The sequence below is a fragment of the Cydia pomonella genome, chromosome 4 (genome assembly GCF_033807575.1).
Source record: "Cydia pomonella isolate Wapato2018A chromosome 4, ilCydPomo1, whole genome shotgun sequence".
Classification (NCBI taxonomy): Eukaryota; Metazoa; Arthropoda; class Insecta; order Lepidoptera; family Tortricidae; genus Cydia; species Cydia pomonella.
This window is the reverse complement of record NC_084706.1, coordinates 28014720-28035957: the sequence shown is the minus strand read 5'-3', so window position 1 is coordinate 28035957 and position 21238 is coordinate 28014720. Positions and strand designations below refer to the sequence as shown.

The following is a 21238-nucleotide window of genomic DNA, read 5'->3' as shown; positions in this document are numbered from 1 at the left end:
TTGCAAAGGAAACAGTGAATTGCGACTCTTAAGGGAAAGTTGGGAACTTTTAACTAGCCGTGCAAGGAGGACTAATTCAAACGTACATTACGATATCAAAATGATATCATTCTTCTGAACCAAGGCTTGGAAACCGATTAAATTTCCAAATCGGTATCATGTACTTGGCGCAAAATCTTTTCGGTTTCGTTTGTACGAGTAACCAGTCTTTAGGAGAAAATTTCCATAAAGTTCTTGGCTTAGAACAATAAAAACTGGTTTCTTCCTTTGCACTGTCTTTGCTTACGCGGCACACCACCATCGGCGCCAAAACAGCACAAAAACGGTAGCCCAGTACAGTTGACGACAAATATATATGTTTACATTTTCGTCTTATTACAAAAGAGTAAGGTGCAATACTGCAAATACCTGTTTGACTGTACGAACAAATCCGAGTGAAATTCATGCGTTATATGGTAATAAAATGACATCATTGTGATATCAAAATTTAAGGTCGAATTGGCTTCAGGAAGTCGAGAATTTACAGGCTTGGCATCGGCAATGGCCGTTAAGGCTAGACAATGAAGATAGTTTTTTTAAAGTTTGTATTTTAAATTCTTGTTGCGAATAAAGTTTTTTACTGCAACCAAAGAGAATTTCAAATAGAGGTGTATTGTCAAAGAAAACTTTGTAGTGACGTAAATTTACTGCCATCTTTCGACAGATAATTAAAACTTTTAGAACGCCATTTGACTTTGATCCTTATTCTTTCACTGATATGTGTTCAATTTGATAAATATCAAAAAGTAGCGCTTTCGCTTGCGTTCGCTTGCGTTCGCTTGCGAGATGTGTTCACTCGCTCGTTCAAATTCGAGGTATTAATATTAACATGTTTGTAGGTAAAAAACTTAAGTAAGTCACCTGTTGTATGTAGTTGTGACGTGTTCGAATAGACAATAACATGTTCAAAAGACACACACAAACAAAACAAATGTCTATTCGAACACGTCACAACTACATACAACGGGTGACTTACTTAAGTTTTTTACCTATATTTGTTTTCAATTTTAGTTATAAATGTAAGGTTTATTCAATGGCTATTGTAGTTGTTTTGTGTGGTGTCTACGCTGTGGCTTTAGAAATATCATCTCGCTTTGTGTGGCAGGGCACAGCCAGTGGATGTCATTCCAGATCTAGAGCAGAGCCCAACTGGGGAACTACCTCCACCTTACAGAAAACCGCAGCCAAATAACACTAGACCCTACTCATAGTGTTGTGTTCCTGCCGGTGAGTAAGGTTGCCAGAGCTCAACGAGGGGGGGTGGGTTTAGGGTCGGCAACGCGCATGTAACTCCTCTGGAGTTGCAGGCGTATATAGGCTGCGGAGACTGCTTGCCGTCAGGCGGGCCGTATGCTTGTTTGCCACCGACGTAGAATAAAAAAAAAAAAAAATCTTTTTGCTTATTCAAATGAAACAAAGCTGGTTCCCTCTTCTGTTCCGAATCTGTAAATAAGATAAATCACTCGATTTTATGGTGCATTTTCAAAGGCAGACTGCCAAAATTAAGGATATACTAGCACAGTATAAACAATGACAGTAAACTATCTCTGGGTATTTGTAATTCAAGTTTAACCTTCAATCTCTGCATTTCCTTTTTTATCTTCCAGAGAACCTTAGAAAATAAATAACTAGATGGTATACAGATTACTCCTCCATCCTTCCAAGCTCTTCAACGCCGGGAGTATATGTTGGCGACAAGCCCGCCACCGCATCGAATTATCTCCACAGCAACAGCGATGACGTCCACCGTCACGTCACCGGACCGGTTAGCCAGCGACGGAGATCCGGGCCGGTCCGCAGGGGGACGGGCAGAATCGAAATAACGGCTCGCGGAACATATGGCACACGCATTGCGCCGAAAATAATTATAAAAATACCTTTGTGACTACCAGTAATTGAAATAGTGTTTACAGTCCGCTATAGTTTTATTCAGCAGTCTAGATATCCTGGATTCAACGTAAATACTACACGAATTAGGCACTAGTGCCTAAATAAATATGTTGCGTCTAGACGCAACATATTTTTTAGTGTTGTCAACAATCTGTCGCTAGGCTACTGTTAGCGATGCGCTCACTATAGGTACATATGTAACTAGTTAAAGTTTATTTTTAAGGAAAAGTTGCCATGTTAAATACATACTTAGTTACTAATACTTAAGGTTCAAAATTGTATGACATGTTATGCAAGTAATGTGCACTACGTTGCTATGCGCCGGCGGCAGTCCGCTGCTAGACGCGATCGGTTTAACTCGACCCTGTATCCGAAAGTTAAAATAAAAGTTTCATTGTCAAGTTTACTCCTGCTTTTCATTCCTCGCGCCAGTGCCTACCATTAACAAAGTGGTCTTCGAACCGGATAATGCCGATACACCGAACGCCTTCAAAAATGGAAACGCGTAGTGCGAAGGTACGTCGGGAGCACGCGGAACACATGGCGCGCGAGCAAGAACAAAGAAAAAGTGAGGTTATACCGCCGTGCAATGTAACTACGCCCGAAAAAATCGAGAAACCTTTGGATCCGATGGTCAAGAAGTTTCTACAATACAAATTAAATGCGACAAGCAGCATAAAGTCGGAACCAATGCAGCAATTTAAGCCAATTCCCGACATAAAGCCTGCCGCGTCACATGTGGGTGCCGTCCCGAGCAGCAAGGGCTCACGAAGATCGTCAGCCTCTAAAGAAGCCAGGCGAAAGCAATTAATTTTGGACGCCGCAAAGGAAAAGGCTGCGATTCAAATGGATCTTATTAATAAAACCTTAGACGCGCAACTTGCAGCACTTAATAGTGACGAAGAGGACCTAGAGGAATACAGTTCACAATTTGATGGCAATGTACCTCTTCGCAACGATATAAATGCGTGGGTTGAGCACCAAAGCAACCAAACGGAACTACCTGAGGAGCAGCAAGCCCCCGACAATGGAGTCACAACGGACGCGCTGCACATTCCAGTTCCAGCACGGATGCCTGCACCTGTGATACCCTCTGCATTCACCGAGCAAGCTCAGCCGAGGCCAGCGTCTAGCTTAGCGCCGCGCGCCGCCGCCGATGGCTTCATGCCGGCAGCGCCACCTGCGCCCGAAGGTACCGTCAGCGCGCTCAACCAAACAGTGCAATTATTAGCCGGCGCACTTAAAGACCTATCGACCGCTAGCAATCAAGTGCCTAACGCCAGTTTACTCAGCCGCATTAGCACGCCTAAGGACCTACCTGAATTTTCAGGTGACCAATTAGAATGGCTTCAGTTCAAACAGGCGTACCAGGAGTCTACTGAGGTCTGTAGATTTACAGATAAAGAAAATTTATGGAGGCTTCGTAAATGTCTTAAAGGAGCCGCACGTGATGCTGTCACTGCATTATTTATCAGCGCCACGTCGCCCGACCGGGTAATGTCGACCTTGGAGCTACGTTTTGGAAACCCTGACAGCATCATTTCTCGTATTCTGCAAGACATCAAGAAGCTACAGCCTTTGCAACTCGAATATCATAAGGATATAGTTATGTTCGCAGTGAAGGTTCAAAATTTCGTAGAAGCTGTGCGAGCAGTAGGACGCGAGGAGTACCTACATGGCATGAATATCGTCTCCATCATCCTATCCAAGCTGCCCACTGTGCTTATCTCCAAATGGTCAGACTACAGTTTTAAACTTCTCCAAGATGCCCGGAAATCGAGGTTAGTCATTCTATCGGATTTTCTTAATGACGAAGCATTAAAGATTTCTACAACTGCAAGTTTTTTAACAACTACGCGCAGCGATATGTATAAAAACAAATCTAGCGAACATTCATCTTCCCGTACACAAACTGTTTTACTACAAACTGAAGAAGGCGATTTAAAATGTTTATTTTGCCGAACAGCTGTGCATAAGATAACGGAATGCAAACCATTTAAGAAGGCGTTGCGAAAAGTACGGTGGCAACATGTAAAAAAACATGGTTTATGCTACAAATGCATTATCTCCAAGCATGAACGCGATACTTGCAAGGCCCCTGCGTGCGACAAGGACGGCTGCGGAGCTCCACATCATCGCCTACTACATTATCCGGTAAACAACAGTGCGCGTGACGTCATGGCGGCGCCCGCACCGCTGCCGAGTGCAAGTGTACCGAATAATAGTACCGCGATAAAAGAAGCCGCGCCGCGCGAACCCGCGTTCAAGCCAGTGATGGAAACTTTAACTCATATAAAAGCGACCGACAGCAGAGTGTTGTTAAAAGTAGTACCAGTGCGTGTGCAGGGACCTAACGGTATGGTAAATAGCACCGCGCTATTGGACGATGGATCTTCCGTCTCGTTAATAAGTGCTAATCTCGCGCGACGCGTCGGTCTACGTGGTAATTCACAGACATTGCGAGTTCACGGTGCGTTTAAAGATAACGAACTTGAGTACAAATCGACAAAAGTGAATGTCGACCTTAAAGGTATGGACAATAAGGTTTATAATGTTAAATTGCGTTGTGTTGAAGAATTGAGTTTGCCAATACAAACATTGTCTGTTTTAAAATTAGTTAATTACTCTCACTTAGCTGATATAAAACATAAATTTTGCACCACTGATTCAGAACCTGAATTATTATTAGGTCAAGATAACTTACATGTTGTAATACCTATTCAAATACGGGAGGGCAAATATAATGAGCCATCAGCTACACTCACCCGCCTCGGCTGGAGTGTCCATGGGAAAGTGTGCGTGCCGCGGACTGTCCGTCCGTCCAGGGGCCCGCCATCTGTCGCTGTGCATACTAACCTTTTTATTGCAGATAGCGGAGCAGATCACGATACCACATCAGATGAGTGCCTCCTAAGGGAAATCCACGAAGATGTTAGGCGCTCATTTTTGCTAGATTCCATGGGCGTGACGACGCACGTGCGGCAAAAGGCCGACGACGCCCGCGCCGTCGCGCAGCTGGAGCGCTCCGCCGAGCTCATCGATGGGCGTTGGTACGTCGGCCTTCCGTGGAAGGACGAACACCGCCCCATGCCCGACTCCCGCCCAAACGCGCTTACCAGGATGAAGGGTATTGAGCGCAAAATGGGTAAGAATCCAGGTTTCGCCGAAAGGTACCGTGAAAGGGTCAATCATTTGTTAAAAAATGATTACGCTATGGAACTAATTAACACCGAGGTCACGCCAAAGACTTATTACTTACCTCATTTCGGCGTAGACAACCCCAATAAGCAAAAACTTCGTCTGGTCTTTGATGCTGCAAGTCAGGTAAGTGGTAGCTCCCTGAACGATTATTTGCTCACAGGACCTGACCTATTGTCATCACTTTTAGGTATAATGCTGCGCTTTCGGGAACATCCAATTGCAGTAACAGGTGACATTAGAGACATGTTCTTGAGAGTCAAGATCCATCAAGATGACCAGGACGCGCTGAGGTTTCTGTGGAGAAACAACCCCACAGAAAACATGAAGACGTACGCGATGAAGTCACTTATTTTCGGCGCAAATTGTGCTCCATTTGTCGCGCAATTTGTAAAAAATAAAAACGCCCAGCGATTTGAATCGTCATTTCCCGCCGCCGTCGATGCCATCGTCAACTCGCACTACATGGACGACTACATCGACAGCCTGCCCGACGAGGCGACAGCGATCGAAATGGTAAAAAATGTCAGTTATATCCACAGGGCGGGCGGCTTTGAAATAAGAAATTGGACGAGCAACAGCGTCGCAGTTTTAAACAGCGTGCCAAAGGAGACCTTAGGCACTGCTGCTGTAAGGTTCAAAGTCGGCCAGCAACATGAGAGCGAGCGTACCTTAGGTCTCATTTGGTACCCTGCTGATGACATATTGGGCTTCGATCTGTCATTAAAACGTATACCGAGCGACGTACTTGAAGGTGAGAATAGGCCTACGAAACGTGTAATGTTAAGAGTAATTATGTCAATATTTGATGTACTAGGTTTTTTAGCACCCTTCACGATTCAAGGCCGAATTATGCTTCAAGAGGCTTGGCGCTTACAGGTGGATTGGGAGGATTTCATTCCAGACCAAATTTATCACAAGTGGCGAAAATGGGTCGACCTTTTGAAGGTAATTAAAGATATCCGTATACCTAGGTGGTACTGCACAGCCGCGCGCAATGCGGTAAGGGACAGCCAATCGGCTACAGCGCGTGCGAGCGAAATGCAAGATTGTGTGGATATCGTCGCAACGGCACCTACCTCTCCCCCTGCGACCCACGCACCTACGCACAGTGCTACGAAATGCTACGAGGGCGTAGCGGCATCTACATCTGCTACGACCGCATCGAGTAGTAAGTACTCATATTATAATAATTTACAAATGCATTTTTTTAGCGATGCATCTTCTCAGGCGATGTCAGCTGTGGGCTATTGGCGCTGGGAGGATAACGGCACTATTTATGTTGCATTTATTGCCAGCAAAAGCAGAGTTATGCCGATAAAACAGCTGACTATACCGAAGGCTGAGCTGCAAGCTGCATTGTTGTCTGCAAGACTAGCCAATGCAATTGGAAGGGAGCACAAACTGACGTCAACGAGGCGTTACTTCTGGTGTGACTCCTCAACTGTATTACATTGGATTCTCAACAAAAATCGTACGTATAAGGCCTTTGAAGCAAATCGCTTGGGGGAGATTGACGACCTTACCCGCGTTGACGAGTGGCGGTACATTCCTACGAAACTAAATGTTGCCGATTTAGCGACGCGGGACTCGTTTGATCTAGCCCTACAGAGCGAGTGGTTTAAAGGTCCTTCTTTTTTATACGCTGACGAAAGTCTATGGCCAAAGGATATAATACCGACCTGTAACGAGGAGGAGACAGGGGAATGCGTAGCAGTCGTCCAGGTGCGTGACGAACCTGCATGCATACCAGTGCCGGACCCACAGCGCTTCTCTTCGTGGCTTCGTCTCACCCGTGCCACGGCGGCAGTGCTAAAGTTCATCGCTAGGTGCAAAGGTCAGGCGGTCGAGATCGATTGCGCAATGATGGAGCGCGCTGAGATACTTTTACTAAAACACGCGCAAAACGAGTCTTTTGGGGAAGACTTAGCCAGAATTAAGGCGCACGGGGCTTTACATCGCGCAAGTAAGTTATTAAAATTATCACCCATTTTAGACGAACATGAACTACTTCGCGTGGGCGGGCGCATTGACGCCGCATCAGATGTGCCTCTGGACGTCAAGAGACCCGTGATCCTGGACGGCCGTCATCAGGTAGCCCGCTTAATCGTCCGGCATTACCATGTGAAAGCGGCCCACGGAAGTCAGGAGATGGTGGTAAACGAAATAAAGCAAAGGTATTGGGTACTTAGACTTCGACCTACTGTAAAACTCGTGACGTCAAGGTGCATGCTGTGCAGGATAATGAAGAGCAAACCTCAGGTACCGCGCATGGGCGATTTACCACAGGCCAGAATAGAACACCATCAGCGACCCTTTTTTCACTGTGGGTTGGACCTTTTTGGGCCAATGGAGGTCGCGGTGGGTCGCCGCAGAGAGAAAAGATATGGTGTTCTATTCACATGCCTCACAGTGCGGGCGATTCATATCGAGCTGGTTGCCTCCCTTACAACCGACTCGCTTATCATGGCGTTGCGACGCATGGCGGCGCGGCGCGGCTGGCCGCGCCATCTGTACTCGGACAACGGTACTAATCTGAGGGGCGCCGACACAGAGTTGCGTCGGTCAATGGAGGCGCTAGATATGGACGTTCTAAAAGCTGAGGGGGTTAATAACAACATGGATTGGACTTTTATTCCCCCCGCCAGCCCCCATTGGGGTGGGGCGTGGGAACGTTTAATACGTTCAGTAAAGGCGGCTCTCAAAGTCGTTTTAAAAGAACGAGCACCAAGGGACGAAGTTTTGACCACATTAATGGCAGAAGTTGAGAACATGGTCAACGGTCGTCCATTGGTGCACGTGTCTGTCGATCCTGCTGACGGTGAGTCTCTTACTCCTAATCATTTCCTTTTAGGGTCATCATCGCGACTCCCTCTTGTAGGAGAGTTCGATGATTCTGATCTCTACTTGAGAAAACTATGGCGGAAGGCGCAGAGGCTCGCTGACATGTTCTGGCAGAGGTGGCTAAGAGAAATCTTACCCATCCTCGTGCCTAGGACAAAATGGCTAGAGGAGCGGAAGCCGCTAAAAGTAGGGGACCTCGTTCTGGTGGTAGATCCCAACTCTCCCCGCAATATGTGGCCGAAGGGATTGATCACGCAGGTAATTCCTGGCGCAGACGGACGGATCCGTTTAGTGGAGGTGAGGACGGCTACCGGGACTTACCGGAGGTCCGCGGCTCGCATCGCTCCTATTCCCGTAAGTTTAGAGTGCTGAGTCAGCACTGGGGTGGGGAGTGTTAGCGATGCGCTCACTATAGGCACATATGTAACTAGTTAAAGTTTATTTTTAAGGAAAAGTTGCCATGTTAAATACATACTTAGTTACTAATACTTAAGGTTCAAAATTGTATGACATGTTATGCAAGTAATGTGCACTACGTTGCTATGCGCCGGCGGCAGTCCGCTGCTAGACGCGATCGGTTTAACTCGACCCTGTATCCGAAAGTTAAAATAAAAGTTTCATTGTCAAGTTTACTCCTGCTTTTCATTCCTCGCGCCAGTGCCTACCATTAACAGCTACACTTGTTGTTCAATATTAAAAAGTGCCTGTTGAATATAGTGGTAATCGTGAAATAATATTGCCATATCCGTTTTTGATGAGTACCTAAACTTGCACGTACAATGTATGAGAAGTCACAAAGTTTTGAATATGTCACAATTTTTGTGATAGTTTTCTGTTAACATAGTGTAAATTATCCTTTAGTAAAATACGGATATGGCACAATATTTAAAAAAAACCGGTTATTGTCATTTATAGCGTTTTCTTTTTGTCATTTTAGGAATCATTAATTTCGTTTTTTGCTCAATAAGGGATATGGCACAAACGTTTTCTCTACCAACGACTTTCTGTTGCTGACTGTCCAGGATTTTCCGAACTTGAATTCCGTGGTTGTATCATTGTAGTGTGGCTTGTTTTTTTTTTTCACTTTACACGTCCACTGTGTCCTTGTTTGAAGATAGACTACGCTATTTAAGTCTACTCTGGTAGGTACCTGGCATGATGCCACTAGGTTGACTAGTTTTAAATACAAGTTTACTGCTCAATTTGACTTCCCTTGCTTTAAGAGATTTAACTCTCTTGACAACAACTGAAGCAAATCTTAATTAAAATGTATAAAACAGTGTGGCATTATCTGGGGGTACGGTATTGCCCTCGCCAAGATGAGCCAAGTAAAGCGCAAGGGCACTACCTACCTTTTCTTGAAGCGCTTCGGCGTTTTTTTGAACCCTCTTAACTTGAGCTTGGATTATTCGATATTTACAATACTTTTATACCAGAGTTGAAGAGAATCAATTATATCGGATATTTTAATTACATTTTATTACGAAATTACGACGAAAATAGTAAAAATTATGAAAAAGAAGACGGCTGTTGGTATAGAAAATAATATACATAAATAATGTAAAAATATATCTACATTGTACAGCCGCCATCATATATTTTTTACCCTTGTACAGTCGCCATCAGATATATCGGAGCGGCCAAAGGCTCACAAATATCTGAACACGCCTTTATTGTCAAGGCGTTAGAGTGCGTGTTCAGATATTTTTGAGCACCTCGGCCGCTCCGATATATCTGATGGCGACTGTACAAGGGCAAAAAATATCATTAAAAGATCAATTTTCATCGGCTATTTGACTGATTTGGCGCAGGAAAACGCATCTTAATCTATCAGCCAAATAAGATAATAAGTATATATCTTCTTTTTTTTTCAACATGGGGGCTATAATAATACAATTGCTGCTCGTAAATGCACTCCACGTCCCTTTCATCCGCTAACAAATTGGCAGAGAGGGAAGACGGTTCTTAACGAAGCAATTTATGGAATAAATCCTTGGCCCGTTGTGATGTATGGCGCCAGAGTTCAAGTAAGGAAGTATTGTATCTCCGCGAGTCACATGAAGCTAGCCAACGCCATGCGATCAAAGTTACGCTTTAATTTTTAAACGACATTCTGAAATGTAGTGTAATTTGACATGAAAATTCAAGTAACTTATAAGGTGTAACAAAAATAATGGGGATGCGTTTAAGGGCATATTCGGTGTCGTGTTTTGATAAGAAAAAGTAGAAAAAATCTTTTTTTTTGACGCGAAATTTTTTTTACTCTTTGGGGGTTTGGTCGACTTGGACGGACTGGCCTATAGAAAAAAAAACGTAATTTTTTTGTTTTCTACTTTTTCCTATACGCTGAATATTTAGGTATATAAATAAAAGTGAACAAAGTCTACCCTCAAATGACTCCTTAAGGCAGTTGAAAATGAAAACATTACATGATCAAATAATGTAGGTTAAAGTCAGGTCCTTCAGTGACAGATCCAGGCGATTTTGTATTTGGTTAGTTAACCAATAAATGTTATTGTGGGGAATAAACCTATCACTATTTAGCAGAGATCTATAGCACAGTTAAATTAAGAAAGTGTATACTAGAAATTTATTCAGTGTTTACATGAGAACTGTTATTGACCGACTGACATACATAAAAGTAAACAAACAATTCATAGAACCGTTGCTACACAAATACAAATTTGACAGGGTTCCGTCTACAGCCAGTACTGTGGCCCCTTAAAATAGGCGTAACCAGATTCTGCAAATATCACATTAACATAATATTTCAATACGCCCCCTTAATGTGCATATTCAAAATAAACGGTAACACAAATAAAACATATAAAAACAAATCAAAGTAATATCAAAGAACAACTATAAAAAAAATAAACAATTAACAAGCAATGCCCAAACCGCGCATGCACATATAGTGCTTTTCTCTAGGCAGAGCCTTCGTTAATATGTCGGCGAGCATTGAGTCGGTCGGTAAGTACTTTAACTCAATACTCTTATTGTCCTTTAATACACTTCGTACAAAGTGGTACCTTATGTCAATGTGTTTACTCCGAGAATGAAACATTGGATCGTTCGCAAGGCAAATCGCCCCCTGATTATCTACATGTAAAGATAATGGTGCAAACTTACGTAACCCAACTTCAGTAAGTAAGCTGTTCAAGTAGATAGCTTCCTTCATTGATAAGGCTAGACTTACATACTCTGATTGACAGCTTGAGGTGCTGACACATTTCTGCTTCTGCGACTTCCACGACACACATCCACCTCCTAACATGAAAACATAACCGGAATAAGAACGCCTATCTATCAAACATCCTCCCCAATCAGCATCCGAGTAACCATGCAAAGATTTACCTGTCTTTTTGTAAACAAGTCCATATTGTTTTGTATGCTTTAGGTATCGCAGCACACGCTTTGCAGCATTCCAACATTCCTCATTAGGACAATCCAAGAATTGACTCAATACAGCCACGGTATTCGTAATATCAGGTCTTGTTCCCGTAGAGAGATACATCAGTGAACCTATAATCTCACGATATGGGTACTGTTCACTGTCACTGCACTTATTTACAGATTTTTCAATCTTTTGCTTAACTTCCATAGGCGTAGATATTGGTTTACTTTTATCCATATTAAATTTGATTAATAAATCATCAATGTATTTTTCTTGTGACAATTTCATGCTTTTGTCACATCTGTCAAACTCTATGCCTAACATATATTTCACAATGCCATAATCTTTCAATTCAAACTTAGTGGCCAGTTCCTTTTTGAAATCTTCGATACATTCACCTCTTTGCGAAGCGACGAGAATGTCATCTACGTAAATTAATACAAAGAGTTTAGTTTGCGAATCTATATTTTTAAAATAAAGACAAGGCTCATTTAAAGATGCTTGTAATCCCATGGACTTCAGCTGCTCGTCCAGTCTGATGTTCCATTGTCGACCAGCTTGTTTAAGCCCGTACAGCGATCTTTTGAGCCTGCACACACTGCCTTCAGACCTCAGGTCACATAACATCTTACTAGCTCTTTCATGTATAAGTGAACCTGGCTGCTCCAATCGTGTTAGATCTTGCAAACATTCATCTAGGAGATCTGGCACCTTCATATATATCTCCTCTTCTAATAATCCATTTAAATATGCCGTATTAATGTCCAACTGATGAATTTTAAGATCCAGCTCCACTGCAAGTGCAACTAATAGTCTTATCGAGTCAAGCCTAGCGACTGGCGCAAAAGTTTTCTGATAATCGATGCCGTAACGTTGGCTAAAACCTTTTGCCACTAGTCTGGCTTTCTTCTTCTCAGTTCTATCGATATTCAACTTCTTTGTTAATATATATCGGCAACCAACAACATTTCGATCCATAGGTTTCTTGACAACATCGAAAGTATCGTTTTTGATTAAACTTTGAACTTCTGAAATTATTGCGTCTTTCCATCCTTTTCGTTCGTTACCGGATAAGGCCTCCTTTAGAGTTATTTCGGCGACTCCAACGAAATCCACACAGTCTGCATACTCTCCAGTCGACTCAACGCCTTCTTCCGTGGAAACCTGTGGCTCTACATCAACCATGTTGTATATCTTGCGTGGACGCCCAACATGACCTCGCTCCAGTCGTGGTCGCCCTGGACCTCTCTTTACTATCCTCCCCCCATCAACATGAACATCGTCTTGATGATGATCGTGTTGAGATGGTTCCATGACAATATATGGATCGTCTGTCATTTGGCGGGCTTCAACGGGAACATCATCTCCTCCTTCAGGTTCTGGATCACGACTACTCGATGACTCGATGCACTCATCCTCGTGATTGGAGATATGTATTACCGGATTTTCACTAGTTTGAGTCGGATGGAACTCTACATCTACCGATACAGGTTGATTTTGAACATTTATCGATTCTCCCAAGTCGATTTCAAAGGGGTCAATCTTCAGGTTCACGTTTTCTTTACCTTCACTTTTTGCTTCGTGAAATTTCACATCTCTTGACATGATAACTTGTCGTTGTTTTGGCATCCATACTCTGTAACCCTTGCGATCTCTAGGATAGCCTACAAAGATTCCTTCCAGGCTTCTTGGTGCGAACTTATCTTTCCCGGTTGACTTGTCCAAGACGTGTACCTTAGATCCAAACTTGTGTAAGTAGTCTAACTTGACAGGTCGTTCAAACCATTTCTCAAAAGGTATCTCACCTTCAAGACTTCTGGTCGGACAACGATTTCTTACATGGCAAGCTGTTGCTACAGCATCTGCCCAGAAACCCGGAGAAAGTCCTGATGAAATCAGCATACATCTCGCCATTTCTAACAAGGTCCTGTTTTTTCTTTCCGCGACCGAGTTCTGCTGGGGTACTCCAGGAATTGTCAATCTTCTTGCTATTCCTTCTTTCTTCAGGAACTCGTCGAAATCCCGATTACAGTATTCGCCTCCGTTATCTGTATGGAGATAAGTTATTTTACGTCTGAATAGATTCTCTACGTGATTTTTATATACCTTGAATGTAGTGAAGACTTCACTTTTCTTACTAAGAAAATATACTTCACACCATCTCGTATGATCGTCGATAAAGGTTACGAAATATTTCGCTCCATTTATTGACGTATGCCGCATGGGTCCTACGAGGTCAGAATGTATGATTCTCAACTTTTCATCGCATGGCCCACTCGATCTAGAAAAAGGCAACCTACTCATTTTTCCTTTCGCACAAATATCACAATCGTACAACTCGGCTACATCTGTCATCTTTAAGTTCATGCCAGATTTGTTTAAGACTCGGACAAGATCTTTCGCATTTAAGTGACCTAAATACTCATGCCACGACCATACGTCAACCTTTCGCTCAGAAATCGCTGACACTCCATCACAATGTTCCTCGACGTAATATAGATTACCTTTACGATTCGCGACAAGTTTAGTGTTACCATAGCTATCTTGAACACTAGCTATGTTTTTCTTGAACGTAACGCTATACCCTTGATCAGTAATTTTAGCTACTGAAATTAGGTTACATCGCAAATCAGGAACAAATAGAGTATTTGGCAGTTGCACTTCAATTTTTGAACCATTATTACATGAAGAAAATCTTACTGTCCCCTTACCTTGTACGTTTGTGCTCGAATTTGTCGCTAAATTTAGCTTACCGGGCAACGGTAGTAATGTAGTACCAAATTTATCTGTATCGTTGCACAAATGTGACGTACACCCACTGTCGACGATCCAATTTCCATTCTCGTTGCAAACAGCATTAACATCTGAAACACAATTGAATGTTACAAAATTGGAATCAACATCTGGTAATTCATTTAAGTTCGACACATACTTTGCACTATCATTACGTTGTACTTTCATCTTCAGTGTACACTCAGAGGCTTTATGTCCATGCTGGTGACATTTGAAACATTTATACTTAAATTTCGAATTAGCCTGCTCAGGGGCATCATATGCGTGTTGACGATGCTCTATTTGTTTCTTAGGCTTAGAAGATCTCTTTCCTTTTACAAGAAGTGCCTTATCTACACTTTTTTTATTATTCCTGGAATGTTCATCTTCTAATATCTTAATTTTCAATGCGTCTGGTTTTGGCAATGCATCTCGAGATTCTATGGCACATCTAAAATTGTCAAAACCGAACGGCAAACTATACAGAAGCATTATAGAGATCAAATCATCATGCATTTCAATATCCATGTCCGCTAATTGGCTTACTACATCGAAAAATCGCATGACATGTTCTCTTAAGTCACCACCTTCATCCAATTTACGCAGTAACAACTCTTTTAATAGCGTAGCCTTTTTCGTAGGTCCCTTGGAAGCATGAATGTTCTGTAACTTTAACCATACATCACGCGATGTCTTACAACCTCTCAAATGTCGTAATTCGCTCGGGGTTATGGATAAAATTAGGTCAGACTTAGCTTTAGAATCACCAATTTCCCATTTTGCTGCTTCGGCTACCTCAGCTGGTTTCTTGATACTCCCATTAACGTATCCCCAGGCGTCGTTTTTTATTAACACTGCTTCAACTTGGATCTTCCATGTTTCATAATTACTCTCGTTGAGTTGATCAATTTTTACAGTACTACTCATTTCCGCTGAAAATTTCTTTCTTTTACCGTTAACACTATTCTTGAATCGTGCGTAGGCTACATAACCACTGTGGGGAATAAACCTATCACTATTTAGCAGAGATCTATAGCACAGTTAAATTAAGAAAGTGTATACTAGAAATTTATTCAGTGTTTACATGAGAACTGTTATTGACCGACTGACATACATAAAAGTAAACAAACAATTCATAGAACCGTTGCTACACAAATACAAATTTGACAGGGTTCCGTCTACAGCCAGTACTGTGGCCCCTTAAAATAGGCGTAACCAGATTCTGCAAATATCACATTAACATAATATTTCAATAGTTATAACTACCTGAAATGTACTAATCGTTTGTTGACTTTTATTTAAATACCTAAAAATACAGGGATTTACCCTGAAACGAATCCCCCACTATTTTTTTTACACCTGTATATTTATTTATGTCTGGTAAGTAAGTACAGCAACAGTACAGTAAGTGCCCCAACATAAATATACACGTCGCCATACTCCACACTAGCTGTATACACAAGTAGTTACTCATGTTAGGGCACCGGTTGTACCAGTTTTTGCTATTAGAAATTCGAATAAAAAGAAATTAGACCTTTATATAACAATCATTAGTAATGCATTTGACAGTATTACCGCAAATATCAAAAATCCGGGTAGCAACATCGATTTTGTCATTTCCGGCAGTAATGCAGTCGGCAGTAATGTCGCAGCGCACTTCTGCAGGAGGCAGTGTAACGCTGGTGTAGTCTAAATCCAAACAGGATCTTAAATAATCAAGTTCATTCATAACTTGATTTTTGCAAAGAAAAAAAATGCATAAAAAATTTTTTTGCAAGAGAAAGAGCAAGCAATCTTTAAAATAAAGCCTTGACGCGGCGCCAACGTGATGTATGGTCGAACGTGAGCCAGAGTTAAAGTAAGGAAGTAATGTATATATATCATTTTCTTTCCAAAATTGCGAAACTTTGTACTAACATGAAAAGCTTTTTTTCTTTTCTTCTACTTAAATCTGAAATCGGTTTAACCATAATTAGATGATTTTTTTTTCTTATAGGTTACTGTTGAAGGTGGTGTTTCACTGAGCATCATCACCAGTTTACGTTTACCTAGAATGTTCCATCTTTTTAGCCTCGGTATTTAGTCTTATGCGTTACAGTGGTTTTGAAGTCTTTCTTTGTACTTTTTGCAGAATTCGTTTACCTCTTTTATTGTTGGTATTTCTGTGTATATATGTCTTTCACTATTTTTAGCTAGTAATAGTGCACACGTGATCATTCTTAGGAATTTTTGACTTGTTGCTGGCTGATCCCCGCAGCTGTATTCCATAAGTCCATAATATCGGTTTTTATTATACATTTGTATAGGTATGAGTAGTTTGTTGTTAAGTGTTAGAGTTGATTGTCAGCCAATCAGCCAGTGTAAGCTGCTCTTTTAATATCCGCTTTTTTTCTTTTCATCTTGATGTGGTTGGCCCAGGTCAATCTTCTGTTAAGGTGAAGTCTTACTTTACTTGTAAAATTTTGTTAAAGGAACTTTCCTAGAAACTTCATTTTTTTCTGTGAACTTTTTTATAAAATTACGTAACCAAATTCTTTTGTAATGTCAAAAGAATTTGGTGTACTGTTTGATGGTCTCATAGGAACATCAATGCTGGAAGTCGCCATCAACATAACGAATAAAAATATTTCTATATTTAGATTTCTGTTGTAAATGGTGCTTTGTCACCCCATAACCACCATTGGAATTTGAAGGCCTATGAATTTAAAATTTTGAATGTGTTTCCTAAAAGTTGTTACCGAATGCTGGGGCAGCAATTTAGATAACAGTACTCATTTCATTTTATTGCTGCGTTTTGTTTATAAACTACTCGTTTCACTGTGATATTGGCATGATATATGCCCTGTGAAGTGGAACGATCCCGTAATTCCGTGCGTTATTAAAGTATGAGTGGGTGTGCCGTGCATGCGCATATTTTGCAGTTTGCATAGGGGCATCATTTCAACGTCATGATGGAACTGAGATTATTACTATGAGTTATAGAGAGTCTAGTGTTATTCTAGCAAAATATTTTTCTTCTTACGCAGTGGCTTACGTGAGCGAATAACTCGCGAATGCCCAACGGCATTAGTGTTCACAACGAGATCGCCCACGTAGGACACTTCCATAGGTATCAAAGGATTGATTCACCCGCGCCGCTTCGCGTTAGCGGGTTATTCGCTCACGTAAGCCGCTGCGTTATTTTATTTCCAAATATGTAGTCGGAACGAGGACCACAAAGTTTTATACTTCTTTCGGTAGAAAATTCGCACGCACGCACGCACAAAGCTGTAATGCTAATTTAATTTAATAGCTTGATTTAAACTTTATGTACTTCCTTAAAAATGTTTTAGTTGTTCCTTTTTCTAAATTTTATGCTGTTTTACTTTGTCTTAACCTGATTATAGTTGATCATGAATATCTTAACTTGTTACTGTAATTTTTATTTTTTTATTTATTAAATTTCTAAACATTAAATTAATCGCAGAGTTTCATATTTCTTAACTGCTAAGCCAAAGATGGCTTGTTTACAGCCAGAGTTCGGACTAATGCACTATTTAGTTATGTTATAAATGTTATAATATTGTACACATGTTACATTAATATTATTCTAAAGTTATCCTTTATAAAATATGTTCATGGTTATTAGATGATAACAAGTATTTTTTATATCTTTAGTTGATTCAGGATTGGTTAGGTATAAATCTTGTAAATGTTTCGGAAGGCTGTTTAGTATTTTTGGAAGCAAGTAATAGTTGGTTCTCATACCGTACACATTTTTTCACCTAAGCAGTTTCCGTTGCCTATGGACGCCTGCAACTCCAGAGGAGCTGCATGCGCCTTGCCGACCCTAACCCTCCGCACCCTCGTTGAGCTCTGTCAACCTTACTCACCGGCAGGAACACAATATGTCACTACTTGGATCATGTCAAATTTCATATTATTTCATAAGTCTTGACTTGTTATTGAAGTAGATTGGCAGCGGTTGTTCAGATATTTTTGACTACGAGCGTACACTCAATTTCTTCTTAAATCTTTGAAAGCGTAAACGTAAAATACTTTGTCACGCTACGTTACTACGAGCTACGCCACATGCAGCGTGCGACGTATAAAGTTACGTTACATGTGACGTTCAAGACTGTGGGGTGTATAATTGTTTCCGTGGAAAGATGAAACGTCTCCCGCCCTAAATACCGCTACTAAAACGCTTATAGTTGCGGTACAAAATGTAAGCGATAGCGGGACCGGTATACCTATTTATTTTTCCGAAATTTTTGTTTGGCCCAGGGGATGACTGGTAGATGCCTCAAGGCATTAAGTCTACCTATTCTACGTTTTACTTGTATTTGGCCAATAAAGAAATAAATTTAAAATAAATAAATTAAACTGCTCCGGGGGCATTCCAAACTAATTCGCATGACTTCAGTTAGAATGGCATATAGACATAAGGTCGCCAACCTCCGGGATGGAGAAGGCACTTAAAGAAGAAGAAGAAGAAGGGGGCATTCCATGAGAATATCGCTTACGTAACGGTTTTGGCTTATATACCCATTAGTGTTTGCATTTGCACGACGGAACTGAATGGGAAGATCCGCGGATCCAGATCTGGGATCATTTCATACATTTCTGATCCGGATTGCAAACCCCAATACCATTTATTTAACAAATATATAACCAGACCCAATTTAACTTTCTCAGCATGTTCAGAAGTATTAGAAGAATGGCCTTTCGTAAGCGACGTTCTCGTAGAATGGCTTGACCTCTCTAAGTTTGTGCACTTATTCCCTATGCACTAAACCGAAAGCTTAAATGTAAAATATTTTGTCACGATACGTAACTACGCCGTGTGCAGAATCGTGCGACGTATAATAGTTTTTTGTGCAGTATTTTGTGGGTATGGTTCTTAAAATTTAAGGGCCGAAGTTACAAAACGAAACGAATTGAGTTTTGTAAAGGGCCTGTTTTACAAAACTTTAAGACCTAATTATAATTTTTCTAAGACGGGAGCAAACACTTAAAATTATAAATAAAATCGAAGTAAATATTGGTTTGAATATCTTAGCCTTTGAAAAAAAACAGCAGAATATTGTATGAATATTCCTAAGAACACTGCTTTTAGAATCCCATTTGGGGCGTATTACCCAAGGGCCAAGAGGGCCATGGCCCGTGGTGGTAGGATGCGAAAGGCTGGCCCCACGTTTCCAGAAGACGCCGAATAAAATATGCATTTGTGCTTATTATATGGGGCGGCCCAGACCCATTGGCCCAGGGCGCCAAATATTGAAATACACCTCTGGATCCAATACAAGATGGCAGAACTTCTTATGATGTTGATTTCGATATCACTGGCAGTCATTATTATCGACAAATAAAAGCACAAAAAGTTACGTTACTTGTGACATTCGAGACTGGGGTGTGTGAATGTTTACTGCAACGAGGTAAAGTCTCCCGCCCCAAATATCGCTACTAAAACGCTTATAAACGTGGCCCGATTTGTAGGAAATAGCGGCAACATTTTGTTATAGTTAAATGTGGTAAAAACTTGATTTAGGCTTAAAAATTGATACCTAAAAATAATTCAGCCTATACACGTCTCACTGTTGGGCAAAGGCCTTCTTTTATAAAGTCTGCTAAGAAATTCTATGGTCTATGTAAAGTCCCCAACCAGCATTAGGCCAACGTGAAAACTATATAGCCCAAACCCTCTCACATATGAAAGGAGTAGGTAATGCCTGCTTAATATGTAATAAATTTTTGGTCATGGGTCTAGTTGTTTTTTTTTTCTGTAATAAGACTTCGTCGTCAGTTTCGAAGATGCTCTTGGAACAAGTAAAATAACTCACGTTGAGCGTCACTATTGAGCGGTTTTGTACTAATGAAATTACGAATACTCATCTTTTAATTTATTTTCGTTCCTTGGCCGAGGCCAGATTCGAACCGATGATTAGCTTTCGCGGTTAATGCCATAACCCATCCCAATTAAATAGTAAGTTCAGCATTCTTCTTCTTCCAGTGCCGTCTCCTACTGGAGGACCATAAAGACTTTAGATCACCTTTAGATTTAAATAATATTCGAGATTTTTGAAACGTGAGTTACGTTACCGTCCGGGTGATTTTTTTTCCTTGTTCAGTTCAGTGTAAGTTCAGTATAATATGCCAAAATTTAAATTAAGTTTTGGTTTAAAAATAAAATTAGTAACATTTAAACTAAACAGGCAATAATCCTATAGCTTGTACCACACCCAAAACGCTTAAAGAGCACGTTTGAAGGCTTCACATTGTCTGCGAGATGCAAACGGCTCAAGAGAAGACGCACATAACACTCCAACACTAAACATCGTATGTGCTATACAAAGGTATTCTACCGATACGACATTTTGTCGTTAATAACGTTTAACAACAAAAGATCGTATCTCCATACAAAGTTGGAGAATGATATGACTGTATGGTTTTTCGGGTGAAAAGATAGCAAAATAAAAGCCTTCGTCGTGTTTACAGTTCATTTACAACGCATTCGGGCGTGAGATCGATCGTATGTAGAGGTTATTATATTATGCTCCTTGCGTATAATATAAAGCTTTGGAGATTCTTCTTCCTCGCGTTGTCCCGGCATTTGCCACGGCGTCATGGAGCCTGGGGTCCGCTTGACAAACTAATCCCAAGATTTGGCGTAGGCACTAGTTTTTACGAAAGCGACTGCCATCAGACCTTCCAACCCAGAGGATAAACTAGGGCCTTGTTGGGATTAGTCCGGTTTCCTCACGATGTTTTCCTTCACCGAAAAGCGACTGGTAAATATCAAATGATATTTCGTACATAAGTTCCGAAAAACTCATTGGTACGAGCCGGGGTTTGAACCCGCGACCTCCGGATTGCAAAGTCGCACGCTCTTACCGCTAGGCCACCAGCGCTTATAATAATATAATATAAAGCTTTGGAGATTAAAGGTTACATACCAATTGCGACAGATTGGTTGCATTGCGTTTGCTCTAAGAAATGTCATCCAGAACATTAACATTGAAATTGATAATTCCTACAGATATGCAGGCAAATCTTATAATCTCTGCATATACAAGGTGTTTAATACCTGTAATAATTTACGGGGTGAATATGTAGGTCATA

General features: G+C 41.2%; 2 protein-coding genes across 3 annotated transcripts in view; both read left to right on the top strand.

Moving 5' to 3' along the window:
- LOC133517388 (protein O-mannosyl-transferase TMTC1-like) overlaps positions 1 to 21238 on the top strand; it is a 385685-nt gene that overhangs the window by 144872 nt on the left and 219575 nt on the right. The window lies entirely within an intron of this gene.
- LOC133517385 (uncharacterized) lies at positions 2102 to 8603 on the top strand. Its single transcript, XM_061850686.1, has one exon. The coding sequence runs from the start codon at positions 2398 to 2400 to the stop codon at positions 8341 to 8343; it is 5946 nt and encodes a 1981-aa protein (XP_061706670.1). The 5' UTR covers positions 2102 to 2397; the 3' UTR covers positions 8344 to 8603.